The sequence below is a fragment of the Gossypium hirsutum genome, chromosome A01 (assembly GCF_007990345.1).
Source record: "Gossypium hirsutum isolate 1008001.06 chromosome A01, Gossypium_hirsutum_v2.1, whole genome shotgun sequence".
In the NCBI taxonomy this organism is placed as follows: domain Eukaryota; kingdom Viridiplantae; phylum Streptophyta; class Magnoliopsida; order Malvales; family Malvaceae; genus Gossypium; species Gossypium hirsutum.
In genome coordinates this window covers 115,882,590-115,906,769 of record NC_053424.1, presented here as the reverse complement: position 1 = coordinate 115,906,769, position 24,180 = coordinate 115,882,590, and the positions used below count along the sequence as shown (strand labels likewise).

The 24,180-nt window shown below is 31.5% G+C and overlaps 1 protein-coding gene across 2 annotated transcripts; it reads right to left on the bottom strand.

Annotated features, from left to right (window-relative positions):
- Positions 1–17,194: 17,194 nt before the first annotated feature.
- On the bottom strand, positions 17,195–23,946 carry LOC121229800 (uncharacterized). 2 transcript variants are annotated; one of them, XM_041114671.1, is made up of 4 exons: positions 23,709–23,946; positions 23,102–23,190; positions 22,876–22,986; positions 17,195–17,626 (listed from the first exon to the last, which is right to left on the bottom strand). In XM_041114671.1, exons 1-4 carry the CDS (start codon positions 23,807–23,809, stop codon positions 17,568–17,570), a joined length of 360 nt encoding a protein of 119 aa, XP_040970605.1. In that variant the 5' UTR covers positions 23,810–23,946; the 3' UTR covers positions 17,195–17,567. The 2 variants fall into 2 exon arrangements, with proteins under 2 accessions (XP_040970605.1, XP_040970604.1); XM_041114670.1 differs by lacking the exon at positions 17,195–17,626 and adding an exon at positions 19,514–19,775.
- Between the last annotated feature and the right edge of the window lie 234 nt (positions 23,947–24,180).

Genomic DNA, 24,180 nt, shown 5'->3' with positions numbered 1-24,180 from the left:
AGGTCCCAATCTTTAAAATTAGTTTCGTTTTATCTCAAGTAAAATTGACACGTTTTAAGCTAATTTTATACCTATTCATTTAAAAATTCTTTAAAACAAAGGCGATATTCAATGTTTGGCAATTCGGGAATCGTGCCTTATCGTGCTGGGTTGCGATTTCTCGTTTGTTCAAAACAATCGAATATTCCTTTGGAATTTCGCTCATGTCTTTAAAAATTCTTTAAAACGAAGGCCATATCTGATGTTTGGCAATTCGGGAATCGTGCCCTATCGTGCTAGGTTGCGATTTCTCGTTTGTTCAAAACAATCGAATATTCCTTTAGAATTTTACTCGTCTTTAAAAATTCTTTAAAATGAAGGCGATATCCGATGTTTGGCAATTCGGGAATCGTGCGCTATCGTGCTGGGTTGCGATTTCTCGTTTGTTCAAAACAATCGAATATTCCTTTAGAATTTCGCTCATGTCTTTAAAAATTCTTTAAAACGAAGGCAGTACCCGATGTTTGTCAATTCGGGAATCGTGCCCTATCGTGCTGGGTTGCGATTTCCCGTTTGTTCAAAACAATCGAATATTCCTTTGGAATTTCACTCATATCTTTAAAAACTCTTCGAAACGAAGGTAATACTCGATGTTTGGCAATTCAGGGAATCGTGCCTTATCGTGCTGGGTTGCGATTTTCTGTTTTTTCAAAATAATCAAATATTCCTTTAGAATTTCACTCATGATTCTCTAAATTCAAAAATAAGGCAATGTCCGATATCTGGAAATTCGAGGAGTCATGCCCTACTGTGCTGGGTTTCGATTTTCTCGTTAGACTAAATATTTGGACATCCTTTTGCGGTTTCCAACTTATAAACTTTTGAAAGTCAGAATTTATCGTGTTTTCGAGGGTATAAAGGACCGTGTCCTATCGTGCTGGATGTGATGCTATATTCCTTTGAAACAAGAAGATTTTGACGACCAACTCGGGTTATTCAAATGTTATTAAAAGGAACCACATTTCAAAGACATTTTTAAATTTTAGACATAAGGACAGTATCTAATCGATTTGGTACCAATTTTGGGCGTAATGAGGGTGCTAATCCTTCCTCATACGTAACTGACTCCCAAACCCGTTTTCTCATATTTTCATAAAACCAAAATCGTTGTCTTGGTAAAAAGAAATATTTTATTAAAATAACCAAATTTCTAGGTGATCCGATCACACCTAAACAAAAAAGGATTGGTGACGACTCCACGTTTTATTTTCAAAAAAAAAATCGATCCCCTGTTTTTTTTAAATCTAAAATTTTTGAAAAAATGGTTTCGACAGTGTGTCTCACACATTCGTGTGTTATTTACATTTTAGGTGCATGTGTAATACCCTAAACCCGGTCTAGACGTCCAGAACAAGTTCAGAGAGTTATATCACCAATACTAAAGTTACTACTATCATAACGCAGTCAAAACGAACCATTCATCACATAATATCCTTCACAACAATTAATTAAACACATAATCTTCACAAATACCATAACATCATAGAATACTGAAATGCCAAATAGTAATGCTTAAAAGAAAAATAAAAGCTTGACCGAGCTCTCGCGGCACCGACCCAATCAAGACTGGGAACTATAACGGCCTAATTTTCAGTGGTGTCGGAAATGGTGATTTGAGATCACTAAATCTGACAAGTGAGATTTAACAAAATAGTAATTAAATATTTATGAGTCAAGTAAGAATTTAGAAGAATTTGTGAATTGGTGAATTTGGTGAATTAAAAGAATTTATTAGGTCAAACGGGTCAAAAATGAGGTATCGAGACCTCATATTTGAAAATTGAGCTATAGATATTTTTATAAATATTTATGAAGTGTCATTTAGCTGTATTAAAGTTTGGTTGAGAAATTTTAACGTTTGGATAGTCAATTAAATAAAAAGGACTAAATTGTAACAAATGCAAAATTTGCTAGAAGAATTAAATAGCTCAAGTGTTAAAATAAAGAGGATTTAAAGGGAAATTAAGCCTAAAAGTGAATAGTCTGGACAGAAAGGGCAAGAAAATCAGCAGAAAAATAAGGGAAATAAGGGCAAAATTGGAAATTTCACAATTTTAACATATAAAATAAGGACAAAATTGAAAAATCTAGAGATCTCTTCATATTTTCTCAGCCAAAACGCCATAGAAGGTCTGGAGGAAGCTGGTTTTTCATATTTTTACATAATGTGAGTTTAATTCATGCTTTTTCTTGATATTTTTATGTTTTTATGACTTTTACAATTAGGTCAACTTATAGAATTCATTAGTTTTTGATTTTATGGGTGGAATTGGAAGTTACCTGGATGGGTAAGGGAATTTTATGATGACTTATTATGAAATTTAAGTTCTAATTTCATATTAAGGTGGTTTTATTAAGTGATTTTGATAGAAAATTGTATTTAGGACCTAATTGTGAAAAAGTTGTGAATTGAAGGTTAGTGTTGAAATTCAGAATGTCAAAGGTTTTGAAATAGTTTATAATGATAAAATAAAGTGTTAATTGAGAAAAATTGGTTCAATTGATGGGTGAATTGAGTAAGGACTAAATTGTAAAAACTAAAAATTTTGGGGTAAAAGTGAAATTTTGAAAGTTGAAGAGTATAAATTGTGAAGAGAAATAGAAATCAAATAAATGCTAATGAGTGGAAATATTTTATATTATAGATCAAGAATCCAAAGGAGAACGAGGAAAAGAAAAAGTTGCGGAATAGTCCCTAAATTTTAATATCTCCTACAAATTAGCCGGGTAAGTTCATATGGTTGAATTTAGATGTTTATTTGTGAATGATTGAATGATATAATGTGCTATTATATATGAATTTGTTGTGGGATTGTGAAAATTTTGTTAATGAAAGAATAAATATGGAAAATGCAAATTAGGAAAAACGGAGGAATTGAGTACGTTCGTAACGAGACATGTGATGAATTGATGGATAAGACTATGATTTTTCCATGGAAAAGTGTGAAATGTACGTATGGTATCATCCATACTGAGTTGTGAAATGTAGGTATGGTATTATCAAATCCATACTGAGTTAAGAAATGTAGGTATGGCATTTCCCATACCGAGTTGTAAAATGTAGGTATGGTATTTCAATGAGGAAAACCATACTGAGTTTATGAATCGTGACACTGAACAACGACATACTCAATTTCATAAGCCGTTTCCTAATTTGATAATAAGAAATACAAGAGAAGTGAACCAAATGAAAGAGATTGAGTAGTTGTTAATGTTGAGCTCAACTATGTGAAGTATTATAACAGTGGTTGTGAACGGTAGGAAACTTTAGTAAATGTTTTGGTATTGTTTGGAAATATTATGTTTGATAAGCATTACTTTTAAACCTATGAACTTACTAAGCTTCAATAAGCTTACTTGTGTGTGTTTGATATTTTTATGTAGATTGAATTGAAGAGAAGTTGGTAGATCGGATCAACACAACAAAGCACACTATCCAGATCAATTCTGGTAGTTTTTGTTTTATGTTTAAAGATTTATATGGCATGTATAGAGTTTAAATGAATTGAAGTAAAGATGTTATAAACTAGTTAACAATATTTTGTACTAAAATAGTTTTTGGTTAGTAGCAGTAGTTTGACTTTGAAAATTCACCATAAATTATGAAAATCTAATTAGAGGTTGAATAAAATATGAAATTAAATCTTATTGAATCTAGTTTCACATAGAAGAAACGGTGTAAGCAAAAGACTTTCATATCAGGAGATATTTGAATTTTTGTGAGATAAGGTCAGAGTGATTTTGAGCTCCCCTTTTCTGATTTGTAAAAATAATTAGGAGTCATAATATATATGTATGGATTCCTTATTGAGTCTATTTTTAAGAGAAACAAACGGCATGATTATTTGAATTCTGTACAGGGAGAAATTTGATTTGTAGTGCACAGGGGTCAGAGTAGCCGAACCCTAAAGCAGGGGAGACTTTAACTAATAAACTGTACTAATTGGCCCAACCAAAAATTCTAGAAAAAAAATTAGTAAGTAGATATATGAGTATAGATTCGGGGAAAATTTACGTATTTGGATTTCGAGTTTTGTAACTCAAGATATGATTTTTTTAGCGACCGTGATGCAGTTGGACAACTTGTCTAGAAAGTATGATATAAATTGTCTGAATTTGTTTAAGTGCTCAAATAAGTTTAGTAATGCCTCGTGCTCGACTCGGTGACGGTCTCGGTAAGGGGGCGTTACAGGAACCACCTAAAATTCAATCAATAATAAAATGAGTTGTGAACTCAGTTGCGACGATTCGACATCATCTTTAGCTACATTTTATAATTCAATAATAAGAACAATATCGGATTACATCCAAAACACATTAAAATACATAGCTAACATATTTTCCATTTTACTCAATTTAATCTCTATATTCGAGCTACTCATATTTTTCAATATCTAACATTGAATCAAAATCCAATTTCACATTCTTTCATTAGGGACCTTATACTTTTCATCTATATCATAATTTCATGACAATTTTCAATTTATTAAATTTAGTTCCTAATCTTACAAAGTTATCTAAAAAGTTTAATTTAGTTTCTAATTTAGTTCTTATCAAAATCTAAGCTTATTAACCATCAATTTCTTCAAATTAAGCTCAAAACCATCAATTTCACTATAATGGTAACTTGCTAAATATCAATTAATTGAATAAATTGATACATGGACTAGCTAATTGAAGCTGTCATGATCAAGAATCTATAAAAATTTCAAGAAAATAGTTTTGTTACCTTTCAAAATTAATAGCTCAACGTATGTGAAAGTTTGAAGCTTTCTTTCTTTCAATGGTAGACGGTGGAGGAAGATGATGCTTTCATTTTTTATTCCACTTAGTTTAATATATATAGTATAATTAGTAGCTTAATTAGTTTAATTAAGTATGACTAATTAATTACTAAGGCATATTTATATTTAATTTAATTATAATTCATTCTAATCAGAATTCATCTTCATATTCCACTATCAATATGAAAAACAATGGTATAATAATCATTTCTGTCTTTGGATAATTGCTATCTAGGTCCTCAAGCATTTTATAAATTAAAACTCAATAGTGATTGGTACTTTACAATTTAGTCCTTAAACTTTAATTAATTATTTTCTCGGTTAAATTACTTAACTGTTCTTTAATATATTTTTATACTAACTTTGTAATTGTTCCTATTTTACCTTTACAGACTCGATTTACAGAAATGAGGTCCCGAAATAGCATTTTTTGACATTGCATAAAATCAGGTCGTTACAATTCCACCATATGATATTTTTATTGGTTTTTTTTAAATGAAAAAACTAAAATACCCTCAAATAATATTACTTATTTTAATTATAAAATGGCAGTCTCATAATTTCTTAATTGAGTTAGTGACCTGGTTGAGGGTGACACCAACTCAATCATGGTTTTATTAATAGCATAGATACATAACTGATGGAGGTAATAAAACATGCATAATAAAATTAAAATGTATAAAAATATTAAAATAAAACTTTAGTTGAATGATAAATTAAATATTTTATTAATGCAATTTACATGAGTTCAAATTCCACATATGCATAATTTTATTAATTTTTTAAATGAAAAGACTAAAATATTCTCAAATAATATTACTTATTTTAATTACGAAAGGACATTCTTATAGTTTCCGAACCGAGTTGGTGGGTTGTATTAATAGTTAGATACCTTTTACATATGTAATTTTTAAGCCCGATACAACATGTCTTAAGCCCAAAGCTTAAGCCTTGCAGGATGGTCCATTGGCAACATACTAGTAGATTTCTCCATGGGTCGAGTAGTCTACTCGATTTGAAATCAATTTAAATAGTAAAAAATATTTAAAAAATTTAAATTTAATTATAAAAATATAGAATAGTAATATAAAAATATTTTTATATTTTATTAAATTTTAAATAGTGAAATGAGTTTTTTAGACAAGTTAAGTTGGCTAAAAATGAGTCTAGGCTTGAATTTTATTTTTGGAACAGGACCGTATCCCAGCTCAACCCATGGACAAGTCTACATACAAGCAATGAGTAATCATCATTTTAACAATAATACCCTTCAACAAATGGCATGAAAATACAATCCTTCTAAAATAAGAAGTTAAAAAGGTATACAATAAAGTGTACAAATAAAACTATTATTTTCATCAAACTCTTTAGACATCAAATCTTTTTACCTTAATTTTTATTAAAGTTGCGAGTAGCATTAATAGTTGTAGCTCGCACTAATATGATTTTTAAATTTATATCCATAATATATTTAGAAAAATAGGATGTCAAAGTTCAGCTTAAAAAATCAAAACGTAACAACTTGTATGGAGAAAAAAATTTCTGTGCCATTCTCCTTAGTATTTTTTTTTTTTAAAAATACCTAACAGGGAAGATAGGAATTTAAACATTAATATCTACATGAAAAAGAAGAAATAAAGGGTATAAAATCTAAGCATTAAGGGAATTCATCCTTTTATATAGAGGGAATTGATGGAATATAAATATTGGGTTCCAAATATTTAACTATCAACATAACATTATTTATTGATTTTATTCATATGACCCACTAATTTATAATTTCAAACTACACTTCAGAGAAATAAAAGAGAGTTGGTGACCTTACCATAATGTGCAAATCCATTTGTTACACCTTTATATTTAATCTCTACCACTTTCAGCATTGGCTTGAAAGCCCTAATATTTAAATTTTGAAAAAATAATAATAATCTTTACGAATTAAATGGATCTTTGCCAAAAGAAAGAAAAATCGTAAAACATTATGATTTTTAAATGATGATACTAAAATTATATGGTTTAGATTTATAAAAAATTTCTCCACAAAATATCAGTATATTTATATTGCCATAATATAATTATATTATAGTTTGGGTTTTCGTCCTTTTTACAAATTTATAATCGACAAAATAAAAGAATATATATAATTATTCATAGTCTTACTCCAACCCTTAAATAGGAGGATAATGCGCTTCAACACACTCGAACTAATATTCTACGGCACTGACAATAATACCGATGTGAATCGAGTTAAAATTCAACGGGGTAATAATGAGTTCGACAAACTTATTGTTGCAACTTTTAATAAACAATTTTATTAAGATTGTACTTTTAGATGGTTGAATTTATAGTTTCAGCGTGATTTTCTTCAAATCCATTAATGCCTGAGTATTTATTTTTATTTTACCCAAAATTAAATGCGTGATGAATACCAACACCTTATCCAATATTTAGAATATCATACAACTAACAATTCTGTTGATTTTAACCTTAAATTTACCTCAAAAAGCTTTTGAAGTTGTAAGGAATAAATATCCAACAAATCTTTGTATAGGTGAATTAATTCAGTTATTCTGGATTGGTAAGGAAAGTTAATAAATTATTGAAGTTTTTAAAATACCAGAGAATAATAAATTCACAGACAAAATCATTAAAACCGTACGAGATAAAAAAATAAATTTACCGTTGATTGAAGATCCCCTTTAATGTTTAACATTTGAGTTGTATTTACTTTTTCACCAAAAAAATAATTAATATTAATATTAACTGAATAATTATTGTTAATAATTTCCATTGTTTCAAATTAAATAAGATGATTTAATTTTTATAATATTCAAAAGTGAGTAAATAAAAATAATTGAAAACACCATTAATATTTATAAAAGTTGATGTAATGAGAAAAAGTAAATAAATGTAATTGTGAAAACATCTATACACGTGCCATTCTCGATTGGGTGAATTTTAAAAATTCAAAAAAAAAAAACAAATTATACAATGTTCTAAAAATTATAAAACTTCGGGTATGTGTTTTAAAGTTCATTAGTATTTCCAGATTTTTTTTAAAAAATTTAAAATGTTTAAAAAATTCTCTAAAGAAAGCTTTTTGAAATATTTTTAATATTTTTAATAGAATGTTTTTAGATTTATTTTCGAAATTTTGGTAATAATTATATTTTATATTTTTTGCATTTTATAATATTTAATAATTTTATTAATAATATATGATTTTTTTTTACAATTTTTAATTTTTGAGGTTTTTTAGAAAAATCCAATCAATTGTGCACTTACTCGTGGCTATGTTTTTCACCAGCTACATTTATCCTTTCTTGCCATATTATCGTTTATTAACAAAAAGACAACGTTGCTTTAGTTTTCCTCATTTGCTGAATGTTATATGGAATAAATAAACATGGATTGAATTGTTTCTCACTCTATAGTTTATTAACGAAAATAATTATTTTTTTGTCATCAATTATGTTTATTTACTCACTTTTTCTACAAAACAAGTATTATACTCTTACCCTGATTAGGGTGTGTGGCAGCACAAGAGCTAACCAAAGAGATCCAAGAACAATGCTATGCCTTATATCATCCGATGTCTAACCACCCGTGTAATTCATTCCCTTATCGGAGGGACTATCCATCCTTAACTACTCGATTGAACTCTCTATTAGACTACTTGATATTAATGGATGCATTCTGAGGGATTTTCTCTAATTTCCTCTCAATAAATCCAAAGAGGCTAATCCATCATCCCTCTCATCTTCTCTCCATTCACCTCAACACTCTTCAACCTTTTCAACTCTCGGCCCCAACGTGGATGAACTGATCATCCTTGCACCAGTCCTCTTCTCCCTTGTAGATATCGTGCATCAACAATAGGAACTAAATTATCAATTTATTTTGAGAGATCCTTACGCTATAAGGTTAGAAACAATTAAATTCCTCTTAAAATAAATGAAGTAGTTTAATCCATGTACTATTATAACTTAAGAAAACAAGGGTGATTAATGATGGCTTTACATATTTTTGCGAATAAATTATTATGCTAATAGTAATTTGATCCCTTTCAAATTAAACGAAATAATTTAAATCTTTATATTATTAAAACATGATCAGATAAGAACAATTGAATATGACAACTAATATTTACATTTGTAAACACTGATGCGGTGGAAAGAGCAAAAGATAAATACAAAGTCTATTCTCAATTGGTTGACTTAAAAATTTTAAATATTGTTCTAAAAATTATTTTTAGAATTTTTAAAATTTGGAATTAATTATAAATACTTATTGAGTTTTTAAAATATCTTATAATTTTATCAACATTATATATTTTATATATTTTATAATTCAACCAATGGTCTACTAAGACATGGCCATATTTTTCGTAGCTTTGTTTTCCCTTTTCACCACATTATTGTTTATTCACGAAAATTATAGTTGCTTAAGTTGATTTTATGTGTTCAATTTCAAATACTATAAATTAAATTGCTTATTTTATTTCGATAGGTATTAAATGTATTTGATAATTATAGTAATTTTTTATTTAATACAAAATTTTCAGCAAAAAGAAATATTGAATAATATAAGTATGTTATTATATATATATATATATTTAAAATAAATTATATATTTTTAAAATGAGATATTCAAATTATTATATTCAATTAAGAACTCTTCGCTTTCCTTGGTTTTGTGCAATTTTTCATTTCATTTCTTTTAATTATATTTATTCAAATATAAGCTTAACTTTTCTCTAAAACTATCTATTTATTTAAAAAAATTATTTTTAAAAATTAAGATTTATTTGTATGAAATAATATAATTATATTTAATATACTAAATAATTTTCTAATAAATTTAATACTAAAATTCAACATATTTTTAATTTGCCAACCAACAACAAAGTCACATTGGAATAGTTGGAAAATATAATGAAAAGGTAGCTTAAAATAGAAAGCAAAAGAATGAAGAAGTTGGATTTGTATTTTATTGACCTTTGGTGACCCTCATAAAAGCCCTTTGTTAATACACCATTATTACTATTAATTGGATTAACCAAAGTTCTTGAGAAATTTAAAATATCCATATTTAGCCAAAGTATTTGTTTGGTTAATAGTAAAAGGAATTTATTCCTTAGGAGGATTATCCCTTCTAGAACACAAAATTTCATATTATTCCTATTCATGGAAGCAAAAGACAATTAAGCAACCAATTTCTTGTTTTAACTTCAAATTCAAACCTTCTGAATTAATACAATATCTAAACAAACTATATATTCAAACTCGTGTAAAAAATACTAATTATTTAATATACAAACATATAAAAAGTTTTATTCAATAAGTAAATTGAAATTTTATCACATATTTTATTTACTTTTTAACCTTTTAAGTATAATTTAAGAATATATGTAAAAAGCTTAATCCCATAAATATAAAAAAAAATATGTTTGTAGTTTGTGTCAGAAAAATAACTAGAAAACATTGAACACCTTTGTTTTGGTTTTATGATCATTTGGGACCATTTGTTGATTAACAAACTCAACCCTCCATTGTCACCAACAAAATCTATAATGGTTCCCTTTATTTATTTATTTAATTTCCTTCAAACAAGTTTTTTTTTTTAACTTTAATATTTGCAAGGTATTTGTAAGTTTTAAATATTAGCTACTATATTTTTAATTTTGATTTTGAGATATTGTTTTTTTGTAATTCTTTATTTAAAAATTTTGATATTCTTGTCTCATAATAAAATTATAAATAAATTAAATAAATTTTTAACCTTCAATGTTTACTATTATTGTTAATTTGTTTTTTACTTTTTAAAAATGCATAAAAATATTTTTAAAAATTTTTATATTTTCAATAACAAAGTCCCTTAAAAAGTATAATATTTTTAAAAAATCATTTAATAATTCAAAATTTTATAAAAATATAACTAATTTCAAAATTTTAAAAAAATGTTATTTACTTCTTTTATAGTAATTAGGTAAATTTGAGCTATTTGTTTAGTATAAATAAATCGAATTTCAATATAATTTTCTAATTAAATTATTTTAAAAAATACTTGTTCAATTCTGATTTTAACAGGTATTGAATGAATAGCTCAAACTTTGAAGAGATCTTATTACTAACTGACTTGGTCAAAGAGTTATTGTCCACGAGCTAGCCCGACTCTAATTTAAATAAAGTTTTTTCAATTTTTAAAATATAATTATAAAAATAGATTGTATATTTGAGCTTCTTAAAAGCAATACTAAACATATTTTATGTTAATTTATATGAATGTCTTCTCTGAAAGTTGTAAGTGCTTTTAAATCTCGTTCGGCCGATGATCAGGAAACGATAAAAGTCAGGTTTAAAGAAGACAGTGGGGTTAAGGATGTTGAAATGCTAGAGGATTTGGACACACCGTCAAAGGGCTCAGATTCGCCAGCAAAGATCTCTTGGAAGCAGATGTTTATTGGAAAAAGGGAACAAAATCAAAATGAAAATCTTAAATCTCTTGGTAAGAATTGTGATGAAGATCTTGAATTTCTGGAAGGTGATGTTAAAAAGTCTATGGTTAACGGTATCCTGACTATTGAATTTTCAGAATGTATTCAACAAATCCTATTCAAGGGTATGGAGACTACAGTAGTGCCGAAATTATTGGGTCGGAATATTGGTTACGCAACCTTATTCAATCGAATTAGTAGTCTATGGCGCCCAACCAAACTATTCCATCTAATAGATATAAAGAATGACTATTTTTTGGCTAAACTTCAATGCATTGAGGATTATAACAAAGCTCTTTCGCAAGGGCCTTGGATTATATACGGACAATATCTCATTGTTCAGCCATGGAAAAAGTACTTCAGTCCCATGAAATCTTACCCAAGTATGGTTTTAGCATGGATTAGGTTACCAGGTCTACTAGGATTCATGTATAAAAGGAGAATTCTAGAAGAAGTTGGAGGCTTGGTGGATAAGGTGGTCAAGTTTGACCTTAATACTGATAGAAAAACAATAGGTTGTTTTGCTAGAATGGTGTGTTCGTTGATCTTGATAAACCTCTTATTTCCCGAGTTATGGTGAACAGAGAGATGCAAAAGGTCAACTGTAAAGCCTTACCGACTATTTGTTTTTCATATGAGAAACATGGCCATTTTAAGGATTAGTGTACTTTATTGGCAGTAAAAAAAAACACCGTGACCAGGGAAGTCAATAGAAAAATGGATGTGGTAGATTTGATGATTGGGGGCGAGGGACCGATGTTCAGACTGTGGATGGCGGTGGAGCAGAAATCTCGGAGGGTCTAGAGGGATTTGCGAAATCAAAAGGGAGAAAATCAAGAAAATGTTAGATTGGGGTCGAGATTTTTGGTCTTGAATATGAAAAAGAATCTGGTTTTATGGGAAGATAGGATTTCAAGAGGAGTTGCTAAGGAAACTAATAATAATGAAGGGATAGTGGTGCGTTTACTGGGGAAAGAAAAGGTAGGTGAGGCAGTCTTACCGGTGGACTATACCAAAGAAGGGATTGTTCCTTTTGTTAATAAAAATAGGGCTGGTGAGGCATCTGGGCTTATAAATGGATCTGTGGGTCATGTTTTATAGGAGGAAGGCCCGAATTTTAATGTTATTAATACAGGCCATAAGGATTCTTTAGTGGATTTGAAAATTCAAGCTAAGAAAATTAAGACGACTAAGCTGAATTTAAAAGATGGTGACGATTTGGGCTTGCAGTCTGTGGGGAAAGTTGCTAAGGAATTAGATTTTGAGCAATTCAGAATATTGGTTCGTATTTGGGTGTTCTTCTCTTTCATAATAAGGGTTACTATTAGTTCTCTTAAATTCATGGTGGAAAAAGTCAAGTCGAGGCTACATAGATGGGATGCAAGGCAGTTATCTCTAGCTAGTAGAGTTACACTAGCTTAATTGGTTTTGCTCTCTATTCCTAGCTACTTTATGCAATCTTTAAGGATCTCGAAAGGAATTTGTGATGAGATTGAGAGCATTGTCAGACAATTTATATGGGGATCTTCTGGAGGGAGTAAAAAAATAGCCCTTGTTAATTGGAGCTCAGTTTGTCAAGTTAAGGCTTGTGGTAGGCTTGGGATTTGTCAACAAATAGATCAAAATTCCTTTCTTTTTTTTTGAAGTTGGAATTTAATATTCTAACGAATCCAGAAGCTTTATGGATGCTGGTTTTGCGAGCGAAGTATGGTGTTCAGAAAGGTATTCCACTCAGTATACATCATAGAAATGGCTTTTTCTATGGAGAGTTCTTTCTAAGATATGGCCCCTGCTCAGAGAAAACATTTCTGGTCTGTGGGAGATAGTTACACAGTTAGATGTTGGGAGGATAGTTGGATTCCGGAGATTGGTCCTTAGTGAATTTAATCCCAGCTAATGCTCGCTTTGCTACAGAATGTTGTGTTATCTTAAGGATATGATAACTAAAAAGGGATTTTAGAATCTTAATCTCTTTCGTGTATAGTTATTGGAAGATTTAATTAGACGTATTTCTAGCATTCAGCCTCTACATCCTTTAGTAGGTCTAGATAAAATCGCTTGGATGGAAACTTCATCTGGTTGTTTCTCTATTAAAAGCACTTATCATAAGGTTAAAGAAAGTTCATGGAATTCTGTGGAGGAAGATTGGAAATTACCTTGGAAGGTTGAGGTGCCTCAAAGAGTCCGGGTTTTCCTTTGGTTGGTTCTCAAACAAATATTGCTTACTCAAGTAGAGAGGCTAAGGCATGGTGTGATTAATGATGCAAGATGCTCAATTTGTGGTCATGGATATGAAGATGTGCTTCATGCTATTAGGGATTGCAACGCAGTGAAAAAGGTATGGTTTTGAATCATTCCCTCTAATAAACTAAATGCTTTCTTTTCAAGTAATTTGCAGGAATGGCTTAAGTTTAATTTGGAGAATCATATTAATATCGATTGGGGAAAAGTTGATTGGCCATGCTTATTTGGCCTTTTTACTTGGAGAATTTGGAAGAACCATAATATAGTCACCTTCCAAAGATTGCCGTGGAATATAGAAGAGGTTGTTAAAGACGCTTACAATTGGGTCAACAATACAATTCTACTCGCAGGGGAGGGAGGTCTAGTAGCCATGCATCGAAGGATGACTTTGTGGGAATAGACAAGTGGATTCACACTAGGGTTGATAGAGCTGTTAAAATTAACACAGGTTCCACCTTGACAGGTAGAGTTCTAAGAGACCATAATGGAGATTGGGTTGCTGGTTTTAATCGCAAAATAGGAATTTATTCTATTTTTGAAGTTGAATTATGGGGTATTCTTAATAGTGTAACTTAGGCGCAAGGAAGATGTCATGACAGAATTTTGATACAGAGTGACAACAGAAAGTTATTAGGAGCATTAGGAGTCCTTTTTGAAGGGGACAAATTATGCTTTAATAAGGCACACTAATCAACTTTTAATGAAGGAGGTTAAATGGGCCATTGATTATGTTCCTAGAGAAGATAACATGAAAGTTGATCAAATTACTAAGTTGACTTTTGATAGAGAGTAAGGATTACAGTTATATGGGTCTCAACTTTACTTGGTTTGTAGACACCTTTACTTGTTACGATTCAGTGAATTTTCTTTTTCTTTTCTTTTTTTTTTTTTGAAATCTTGAAACATTTTATATTTTTTTTATAATTTTATGAGTTTTTCTAAATGTTTTTTAAAATTTTTTTATTTTTAATTTTAAAGAGTTTTTAAATTTTTAATTTTTTTAAAAAATTATACTTTTTAAAACTTTTTTAGGATTTTTTTATTAAAGATATAAAAAATTATTTTTTAATAATTTTTTGTACTTTTAAAGTGTAATAACCAAATTGAATAAACTAAAAACATTGAAAGCTAAAAAGTTATTCTATCCTTTTTATAATTGTAAATTGGACGTAAGAATCAAGATTTTTAAATTAAAAAAAAAAGGGACTCAATGTTAAAGCAAAAAGGATGGATTTTTAAATTTCAAATGATTGTAAGGATCTCTAACATGTTTAAACCTTTATATTCTATATATATAGAAGGAAGAAAATTAATGTTCGAATATAAATGTTCAAATTGATGTTCGAATTCCCCTGAAAAGAAGGAAGAAAATTAAGATTTCCGAGGCAAAGTTTACTTATGAAAAATTTAAGTACGAAAGATTAACTTTATTTTGCTTTTTATGTGGATGTCTTGGTCATGGCGATAGTTTCTGTCCGAGGAGGTTACAATTTGGAATGCAGGAAGTAGAGATGGGCTGGGATTTATCTTTGAAAGCTCAAGGGAAGAGGGCTTCCATTGCTAACAGTATCTGGTGGCAGGGGGAGAAAGACAATAGTTTTTTTGGAAAGCCCCGTTTTGGGCAATATTCTAGCCAGCAATTTAGTCATAATCAAAGCAGTGAATCAAGAGCTAATTTTATTTCCCCTCTGGGAATTAATTTGGAAGGCTCCAAATTTCCTGCTGTTGTGAATGATTACCCGCAAGGAAATAATTTTAAAAATAATGGAGATAAGGATTTGGATCTTGGAAAAGGTCAAATTTTGGGGCCTTCATTTCCTAGTGACGTTCAAAAGAAAGCACCAGGTGGTGTGGGCTAGCCAAATGGGCTGGAAGTGATTAATATGGATTGTGAATTAGAGGAAGAGCCTTTTATTAATGAAGAAGGAAAAAAAAAGGCAGAGATTTAACGCTTTGATCTCTAATGTTTCTTTTGGCCAAGATTCACTGGAGGTTGCGGAGGAGAATTCTTCTTAGGCTAAACAGATATCGGCGGCTGCCATTGGGTGAGCCGGCTGGATGCAATGAAAATATCATGTTGGAATGTTTGCGGATTGGGGAGTCTGCAAGCTGTTAAAAGACTTCAGTATATGCTGAAGATCTATCATCCCCAAATTGGCTTTTTTATGGAGACAAAATTAAGTGTTAATAAAATGGAGGTAGTGAAGAGACGGTGCAGATTTTTTGATGGAATTGATGTTTCAGAGGAAAGGCCCCAAGGGGGCTTAAGTCTTGGGTGGAATGGAAGTGGTCTAGTAATTTTGCAGAGTTTCTCAAAAAATCATATCGATGTGAAAATTCAAGAAGATGAAGCCACTTCTCGATGGCGGTTTACTAGGTTTTATGGGGCTCCGGAGGTTAGAAATAAAGTGGAAACTTGGGAGTTACTTCGAAGATTAGGGAGAAATAATTCGCTTCCTTGGTTAGTGGGGGCGATTTCAATGATATTCTTTTTGCTCATGAAAAACAGGGAGGCTTACCACGGGAGGAGGCTAGGATGAAGGTTTTCTGAAGAACTTTGGATGCTTGTCAATTGGAGGATATTGGTTTTTCAGGAGCTTGGTTCACGTGGGAAAGAGGCAAAACGTTGGATCGGAACATTAGGGAAAGAATTGATAGAGTGGTGGCCAATGATGCTTGGCTTCATTTTTTCCCTAATTATTCTTTGAGGCATCTTCCACATTCTTTCTCGAACCATTGTCCTTTATTATTTGAAACGGTGAATGATAGGATGGTTCGAAGATCTACTAGATTTCATTTTGAAGCCTGGTGGGTTTTGGAGGAGCCGTGTGAGGATCAGATTAGGTGATGCGTCGTTGAGAGCACCAAAAATATCCTATTACCTGTAAAATAATAAAAAAGAACAGTAAAGGGGAAGTAGGGTCGAATCCTCAGGGATCGGATTATACGAATACTTTTTCTCGAAATCCTGGGCAAAATCGTGTCCAAGAAAACCTACGTGACAGAAAAAAATAAAAATAACAGAATTAAAGATTTGATTTGGAAAAAAATGAAAAACAGAATCTAAAGTTGACTGAAATTGTGATTATGAAAATAATAAAAATAATAAAGAGAGTTAAAGGAAAAGAAATTCTTATTGGTAGATTCCAGCCTCCAGTTGTCTCATTCCGCCTTGGGTTCGATCATTGGCTTTTAAATAACCCTTCTCAACTCAAATAAGCCAGTTATAGTGGAAGAGGACGCCTACGACCACCAGCTCTAAAGATTAGACTTACGATTTTTAGGGAACCTGACTCTAGCCAGTAATCTATGCTAGATCAACGCTTCTCAATGGCGAATCCCACGCCATTTTCTCTTTGGCTCGCCAACCTCTGACGTAGTAAGTTAACGAACCGACTATGCAATCCTTCCAAAACATACAAAGCGGCCGCCTTTGCATATGCTGAAAAGCTTACTTCTTAAGGGCCATGGACTGAAGCGTCAGCCCATAGTGCGGAGAAACGATGAATACTTGGCGAGAAGGCTAAGTACGGATTCTAGGCCTCAAGAACCCTTTTTGGGGAATATTAACAACTTTCAGCTAGATAGGTTTTAGTGGCTCATGATAATGGTTGAAAAAGAAAATAAATATAAAAAATAGAAAAGGGAATTTTACTGAAAGAAAATATGAAGAAACAAAAGCCTAGACTTTCAGGGGGAGAGTGTTTACAGAAAAAGATGATCCCTAATAGAGTCACTTCACCCCCTATTTATAGTGCTAGGGAGATAGTCTAATTTAACTAAATTCTAAAAAGATAAATACATTTAATTAAAGATAAATAGAGATAATTAAAATAAAATCCTAAAATTTAAATAATCCTAATAATTATCCTAATATAAATTATCCTAATATAAATAAAATGGAGTCTTATAGAATAAAATCTCTTCTTTTTGCGTTTTTAGTCTTGTGTCTTCCATGCTTGCACTTTTGGCACAATCTTTTTCCTGTGTCGCATATCAGCCCATTATGTCTCCAAATTCGCACTTTTGTCCATTAATTTTGCTTTTGCCTCCAAATCAGTCCCTAAAAGATAAAAAGACATAAATAGCTCAAATTAGTAGGATCAAGCTCAGAATAAACACATGATTAATACATAAAAATACGTTATTCTAGAGCATTATCATTAGGAAGTTATGGGAGGGTAGTTCTAGATCTTTTCTTTCTCGCATGACAAATCTTGCTAATGGATTGAAAGTTTGGGGGAACAAAATTAAAAGTAAAATAGGGCGGGAAGTGAAGTGTTTGAATAGGCGATTGGAGAAGCTGAATAATGATGAGAATTCTGAGGAAAATTTGGGCAATATTGTTGAGGTCAAACTTCACTTGAATATGGAATTGGACAAGGAGAAGAAATATTGGAAGCAAAGGGCAAAAGTTAATTGGTTGAAAATAGGGGACAAGAATACTTCATTTTTTCATAGATTTGCTTCCCAAAGAAGACGAGTGAATCGTATACGAGGTTTGCAACGAAGGGATGGATCTCTTGCTACAGATGGATGAGAGGTGGAGAGCATTGCCCGTGGGTACTTTTCTGACCTCTTTGACTCTAGAGGAATTGGTGATTTGGAGCACATTCTTTCCGGGGTCTATTCATGTGTCCCTGACAACATGAATCAAAGCTTGACGACAACTTTCAAGGAGGTTGAAATTATTGAGGCATTAGAAAGTATGGGGCCTATAAAAGCCTCGGGTGCTGATGGTTTTCCAACAATTTTTTACCAAAAATTCTGGCACATTATTGGTAAGGATGTGAGTGGTTTTTGCTTAGATATTCTTAATAAAGGAAAACCTTTAGAGGATATTAACAAAACCCAATTGGTGCTGATTCCCAAAACGGCTATTCCTATAAATTTGATGAATTTTCGCCCTATTAGTTTATACATAGTTATTTATAAGATTATTGCAAAAATTGTTGCTAATAGGCTTCAAAATGCTTTACATGAGTGTATTGATGATTCGCAGAGTGCTTTTGTTCCAGGGACACTCATTACAGACAATGTACTTTTGGCTTATGAAGTACTTCACTCGTTTAAGAACAGAAGACATGGGAGAAAGGGTCTCACGGCTTTAAAACTTGATATGAGTAAGGCCTATGACAGAGTGGAGTGGCCTTTCATAAAAGGAATAATGTTAAAAATGGGTTTTGATGGGCGTTTCATTGATTTGATTTTACGCTGTGTGAGTTCTGCCCAATATTCCATCTTGATTAATTGGGAAGAAAGGAATTGTTTTAAGCCTTCTAGGGGTTTGCGCCAAGGGGATCCCTTAAGTCCTTATCTCTTTTTGTTTTATTGTGAAGGACTTTCTGCACTAATGAGATTGGCTCGTCTGGACAAGAAAATTGTGAGGCTAAAGTTTGCAAGTCTGCCCCACCTATCACCCATCTGATGTTTGCAGATGATTACATCTTGTTCGGAGAGGTATCGAATCAGGGTATCAATACGCTGAAGGACATTCTTGCGGAGTATGAGGCTTGTTCAGGACAGTGTGTAAATTTTGAGAAATCCACGATTTTTTTCCAGTACTAATGTGAAGGATCATGACAAGAATATGGTTTTTCGGGCTCTTAATGTTCGTTGCTCTACAGATATGGAGAGATATCTTGGGCTTCCAAATTTGGTGGGTCGTAAAAAGAAATTAGCTTTTCAAAATTTGAAAGATTGCATGAAGCAGAAAATCAACAATTGGAGTATAAGACATATTTCTTAAAGAGGTAAAGATGTAACACCCCTTACCCGTGTTTGACGTCGAAACAGGGAACGAGGCATTACCGGACTTAATCACTAATCATCGTATAAAAACCGATTCATAATTTTACTCTAATTTAAAACTTTTTCAAACACATTCAAGCCGTTCCTTAAAAAGAGCTTACAAGGCCCATATCATCCTTTATTTCAATCACACACATAGGCAAGCATGCACATTCATAAATTGCATCATTTAATTAATAACATAGTCAAGACTATCTACATTAAATGACTTTATACAATTGAGACCTTCAAATAACATAGGTCAGTATTTTAAGCCAATTCCTAGCAACTTAATAACAATTAAACGAGTCTCCATGCATCCCAAAGACTTAAAATACTTTAAAATCTTTATATATCGATCAATAGTTTGATAGTGTAATTTAACCTCCGGTGACCTCCAACTCGAGCTAACATTTGCGACACTATAGTAAAAAGGAAAGGAAGGGAGTAAACATTATAGCTTAGTAAGCAAGTATGTAAATATTAATAAACAATACATTATCATACTTTAAACAAAGTCACAATATGTTCCCGGAATATTACCATCACAAACGCACATACTTTCACTATTACAATCATAAACAGGTTCAAAATAAGCTGTCTAGCAGAGTACCAGCAGCTAAATTATTTATTTCTGTAGCTACAGAACTCCAAATTACAAATCGTTAATTTTCCTTGAAATAAGATTCACATATATTCAGAATTTTTTGGTCTAGATAATTAGTACAGTTTATTCATTGAAGTTACCCCTGTTTCACTGCTCAACTGTTCTGACCACTCTTCACTACGAATCAATTTTCTCCTCGTACAGAATTCAAAGGATGTTCTCGTTTATTTCATTTGAAACTAGACTCATTAAGGATTTCAAGAATATAAATTATATCCCCTAATTATTTTTTAAAAATTTTTAATTATTTTTCCAAGTCAGAACAAGGGATCACGTAGTCATTCTGAACCAGTCTCTCAAAAACTTAAATATCTCATAATATAGAATTCCTTTGCTTGCTCTATTTCTGTTATATGAAAATAGACTCATTAAGCTCTAATTTTATATCTCATTCATTCTCTGATTCAATTTCTACTATTTTTGGTAAATTTTTAGATTCACATCACTGCAACTATCCAGAACAATTTTATTGTCAATTTTGATCTTTCACACTTCAATTGTATTCATCACTTTCCCATAACAATCTTTCCAATTTCCAATCACATATCAAGCATATTACTCATAAGTTACACACGTATATGCTTACACTTATCGTCACAAAGTCATACACAATTTCATTTAATCAATTTCCCAGTTGAACGCTTCAAAATAATAACAGATACGCGATGGTATCGCACACAGCCCACCTTTAAAATCGAAGCTCTCTTATACACATAGTGGCCTTCATTTAGCACCACTCATGTGACCTAGCTCGATTGTACACAATTTTGGCTCTCTTGTACACATGATGAACACTTAGTACCACCCATGTGACCTAGCCAGTTTATCTCGTAGCTCTTTTGTCTACATGGTGTCCTTCACCTGGAACCATGCATGCGACCTAACTACATATATCCCGTAGCTCTCTTCTCTACATGGTGTACACATAGTATCACCCATTCAACCTAGCTACATCATAATGTCTCGTACCTCTCTTGTACACATGATGTGCACTCAGCACCATACATGTGACCTAGCTACATACCATATGTATCATCCAATATTTCCGAAAGTTCAACCGAGATTTCTCTCTCTTTCTAATACTTGATTCCGTACTTCCAATAGTCAATTATGATTCAAAAATCAGCTACAATACATAAAATATGCTGAAATACAAAAACATAATAAAGATAATGTATTATTTACATACAAACTTACATACTTTCTCATTTCCATGTCGAATTAATATTGAACATTTAAATCATCATAACTTATACTTACTTTCAACACCTCGGCAATCATAGTAAATATATCAATTTTACATTAAAACATGCATAAATTAATGCTTATTATACATATGAACTTACTTCGATACTAAAACAGTCATTTTATCAACTTTCCCGATTTTCAATTTTTCTCCCATTCTAAATTCAAATCTCATTTTTCGAAATCTAAAACATCATATTTTACTTATTTAATTAATTTAATATTCAAAAAAATCCTTAACTTAAACTTTAACAAAATTACAATTTTACCCCTAAACTTTTACATATTTACACTTTTACCCCTAGACTCGGGAATTATAATTCATCCCTTATTCTTATGTTTTATGACATGCTGATTACTTTTCCCTTTTATGACAACATCAAATTCTCACTCTAACACATAGTTATGAACAATAATAATTTTTACCGATTAAGCCATTTTACTCATTTTTGCTTAAAACCGCTTAACAAAAGTTGTTTAACATAACTTTATCCTTGAAATTCTACCATAAAAATCAAAATAAACACATTCCACCTACAAGTATTTTTCCAAATATAAACCCTAGCTTAAAATAAGCTTAATCAAGTTACCGAGTTTTCGAAATCGTAAAGAACTTGAAAAACAGAGCTAGAATGGACTTACTGTTGAGCTTGGAAAGCTTGAAAACCCTATCCATGTCTTCCCCCATGCTAATTTCGATCTCCATGAAAAAGATGAGTCAATTTTAGCTTTATTTTTCCTTTTTATTTCTTTTAATTACCAAATGACTAAAATGTCCTTAAGGCCCTTCTTTAAAATTTTATCCTATTCATGCTCATTTTTGTCCAAACAAAATATAATGCTAAAATTACCATTTAAAGACCTCCTCTTTAAACCCCAATTTCAATCAATTACTTATAAATTAGAACACATATTTTACAACTTTTACAATTTAGTCCTAAAAGTCCAATTAAGCACTTTATTAGTAAAATTACTTAACGATATTTTTACACAATATTTTAATCAATAAATAAACCTTAAAACTTAATTGGAATAAATTTTTCAACTTCGAATTCGTAGTTCTAAAACCATCATTCCATTTAGGCCCTAAATCAGACTGTTACAACAACTACAAATAAGCCCTAATAGGCAAATTAAACATGCAATCTATAAAATTTCTTATTAATACACACATGCATCTAATCACTTGATAAATCATAAAAATTAATCGAAATAAACTTTTCTATATCAAATCACAACCACTATACTATTTAGGACCTATTTCAAAATGTTACAAAAGAGGTTTTTATTGAAGCTATTTTACAAGCTCTGCCCACTTATACGGTCTTGTTTTCTTTTACCAAAAACTCTTTGTTTAGAGTTGGAAAATATAATGGGTTCATTTTGGTGGAGGAATAATCATGGCAAGAGAAGGACGCATTGGTGTGATTGGAGGTCTTTATGTACGTTGGAGGAAGGAGGCATGGGTTTTCATCATTTGAGTTCTTTTAATATAGCTTTATTGGCCAACAGGAATGGCGACGATACCTTAATTCCTTACTAGCGCATACTTTAAAAGCCAAATACTTTTAAGGATTCCGATTTCTTAAACGCTAGATTGGGAAATTTACCTTCTTTTACCTGGAAACGTCTATGGGCCACAAGGGGGCTAGTTTTGAAGGGAATGGCATGGAAGATCGGGGATGGTCGGAAAGTTTCTATCTGGGAAGATGTTTGGATCCCTAAAAATGAAGAGGTCAGAGTCCAAAACATGAATAGTAATCCTAGAATTAATAAAGTGGCAAATCTGATTCATGCTAATTCTAGATAATTGAATTTTGAGTTGATTCATAGTACCTTCTCTATGCCGGTTGCAAAAAGAATTCTTTGCATTCCTCTTCCTTTGTTTGAGCAAGAAAATTCTCTCATCTGGAGGCGTGGGTTGTCTGGGGAGTACTCGGTTCGTATTGGTCACAAAATCGTTTTACATGAAGGACGAAACCAAATACAAGCAGATTACATACAACTTTACAAGAAACTATGGAAACTGGACCTACCCCTAAAATTAAAATTACAGTTTGGAGACTTTTGTGTAACTATGTACCTACTTTCAGTAATCTACACTATCGAAGAATGTTGGATTCTCCTACGTGTCGGTGGTGTTAATCTGGAGCGGAGACAAAGGAGCATCTGTTTCGTGAATGCCCTTCTACAAAGGAAACATGGGAGCAGTGAAGTATTTTTTGGCCTATTTCCTATAAAACCTTAAATTTCAGAGACTGGATAAAAAGTAGTTTTGAGTCCAGATCTATGGCTAACTGTAGAATGATAGCATGTGTTTTATGGGCGATTTGGACTTTTCGAAATAGATTTATTCATGAGGGGGAGATTAAATCAAGTGCTCAAATTGTTATTTTTGTGAACAACTATTTAAAGGAACTTGATGGTTTGCATTGTTGTGTACCTGAAAGAAGGGTGTATGTGGACAGATGGGTTGTACCGATGGGATCGAGGCTGAAAATAAACTTTGGCGCAGCTTTCAACAACCATAAAAAAAAGAATCATGCTCAAGATTAGTGGTGCGTAATAAGGAAGCTAGGATCATATGTTCAAAAACTGTAATGAACACAAACATACCCTCTGTATTTGCAGCAGAAGCGGTTGCGTGTGTTCAGGCTCTGAATCTTGGGGTACAACTTGGTTTGAGAGAGGTGGAGGTTGAGGGAGACTCTCAGTCGGTAATCCGGAAGCTGCAAAAAAAGATGAATGATAGTTCTGAGATCTCAGTTTATATCAATGAGGCTTTGAAGCTGAGTTTAAGTTTCAGTTTATGTGTATTTCTCTTTACTAACAGGGAGGCTAACAAGGTAGCCCATTTTCTAGCATCTGAAGGAATTAAGAAAGGAGATTCTACTTATCTGTTGAATCTAGTCCCT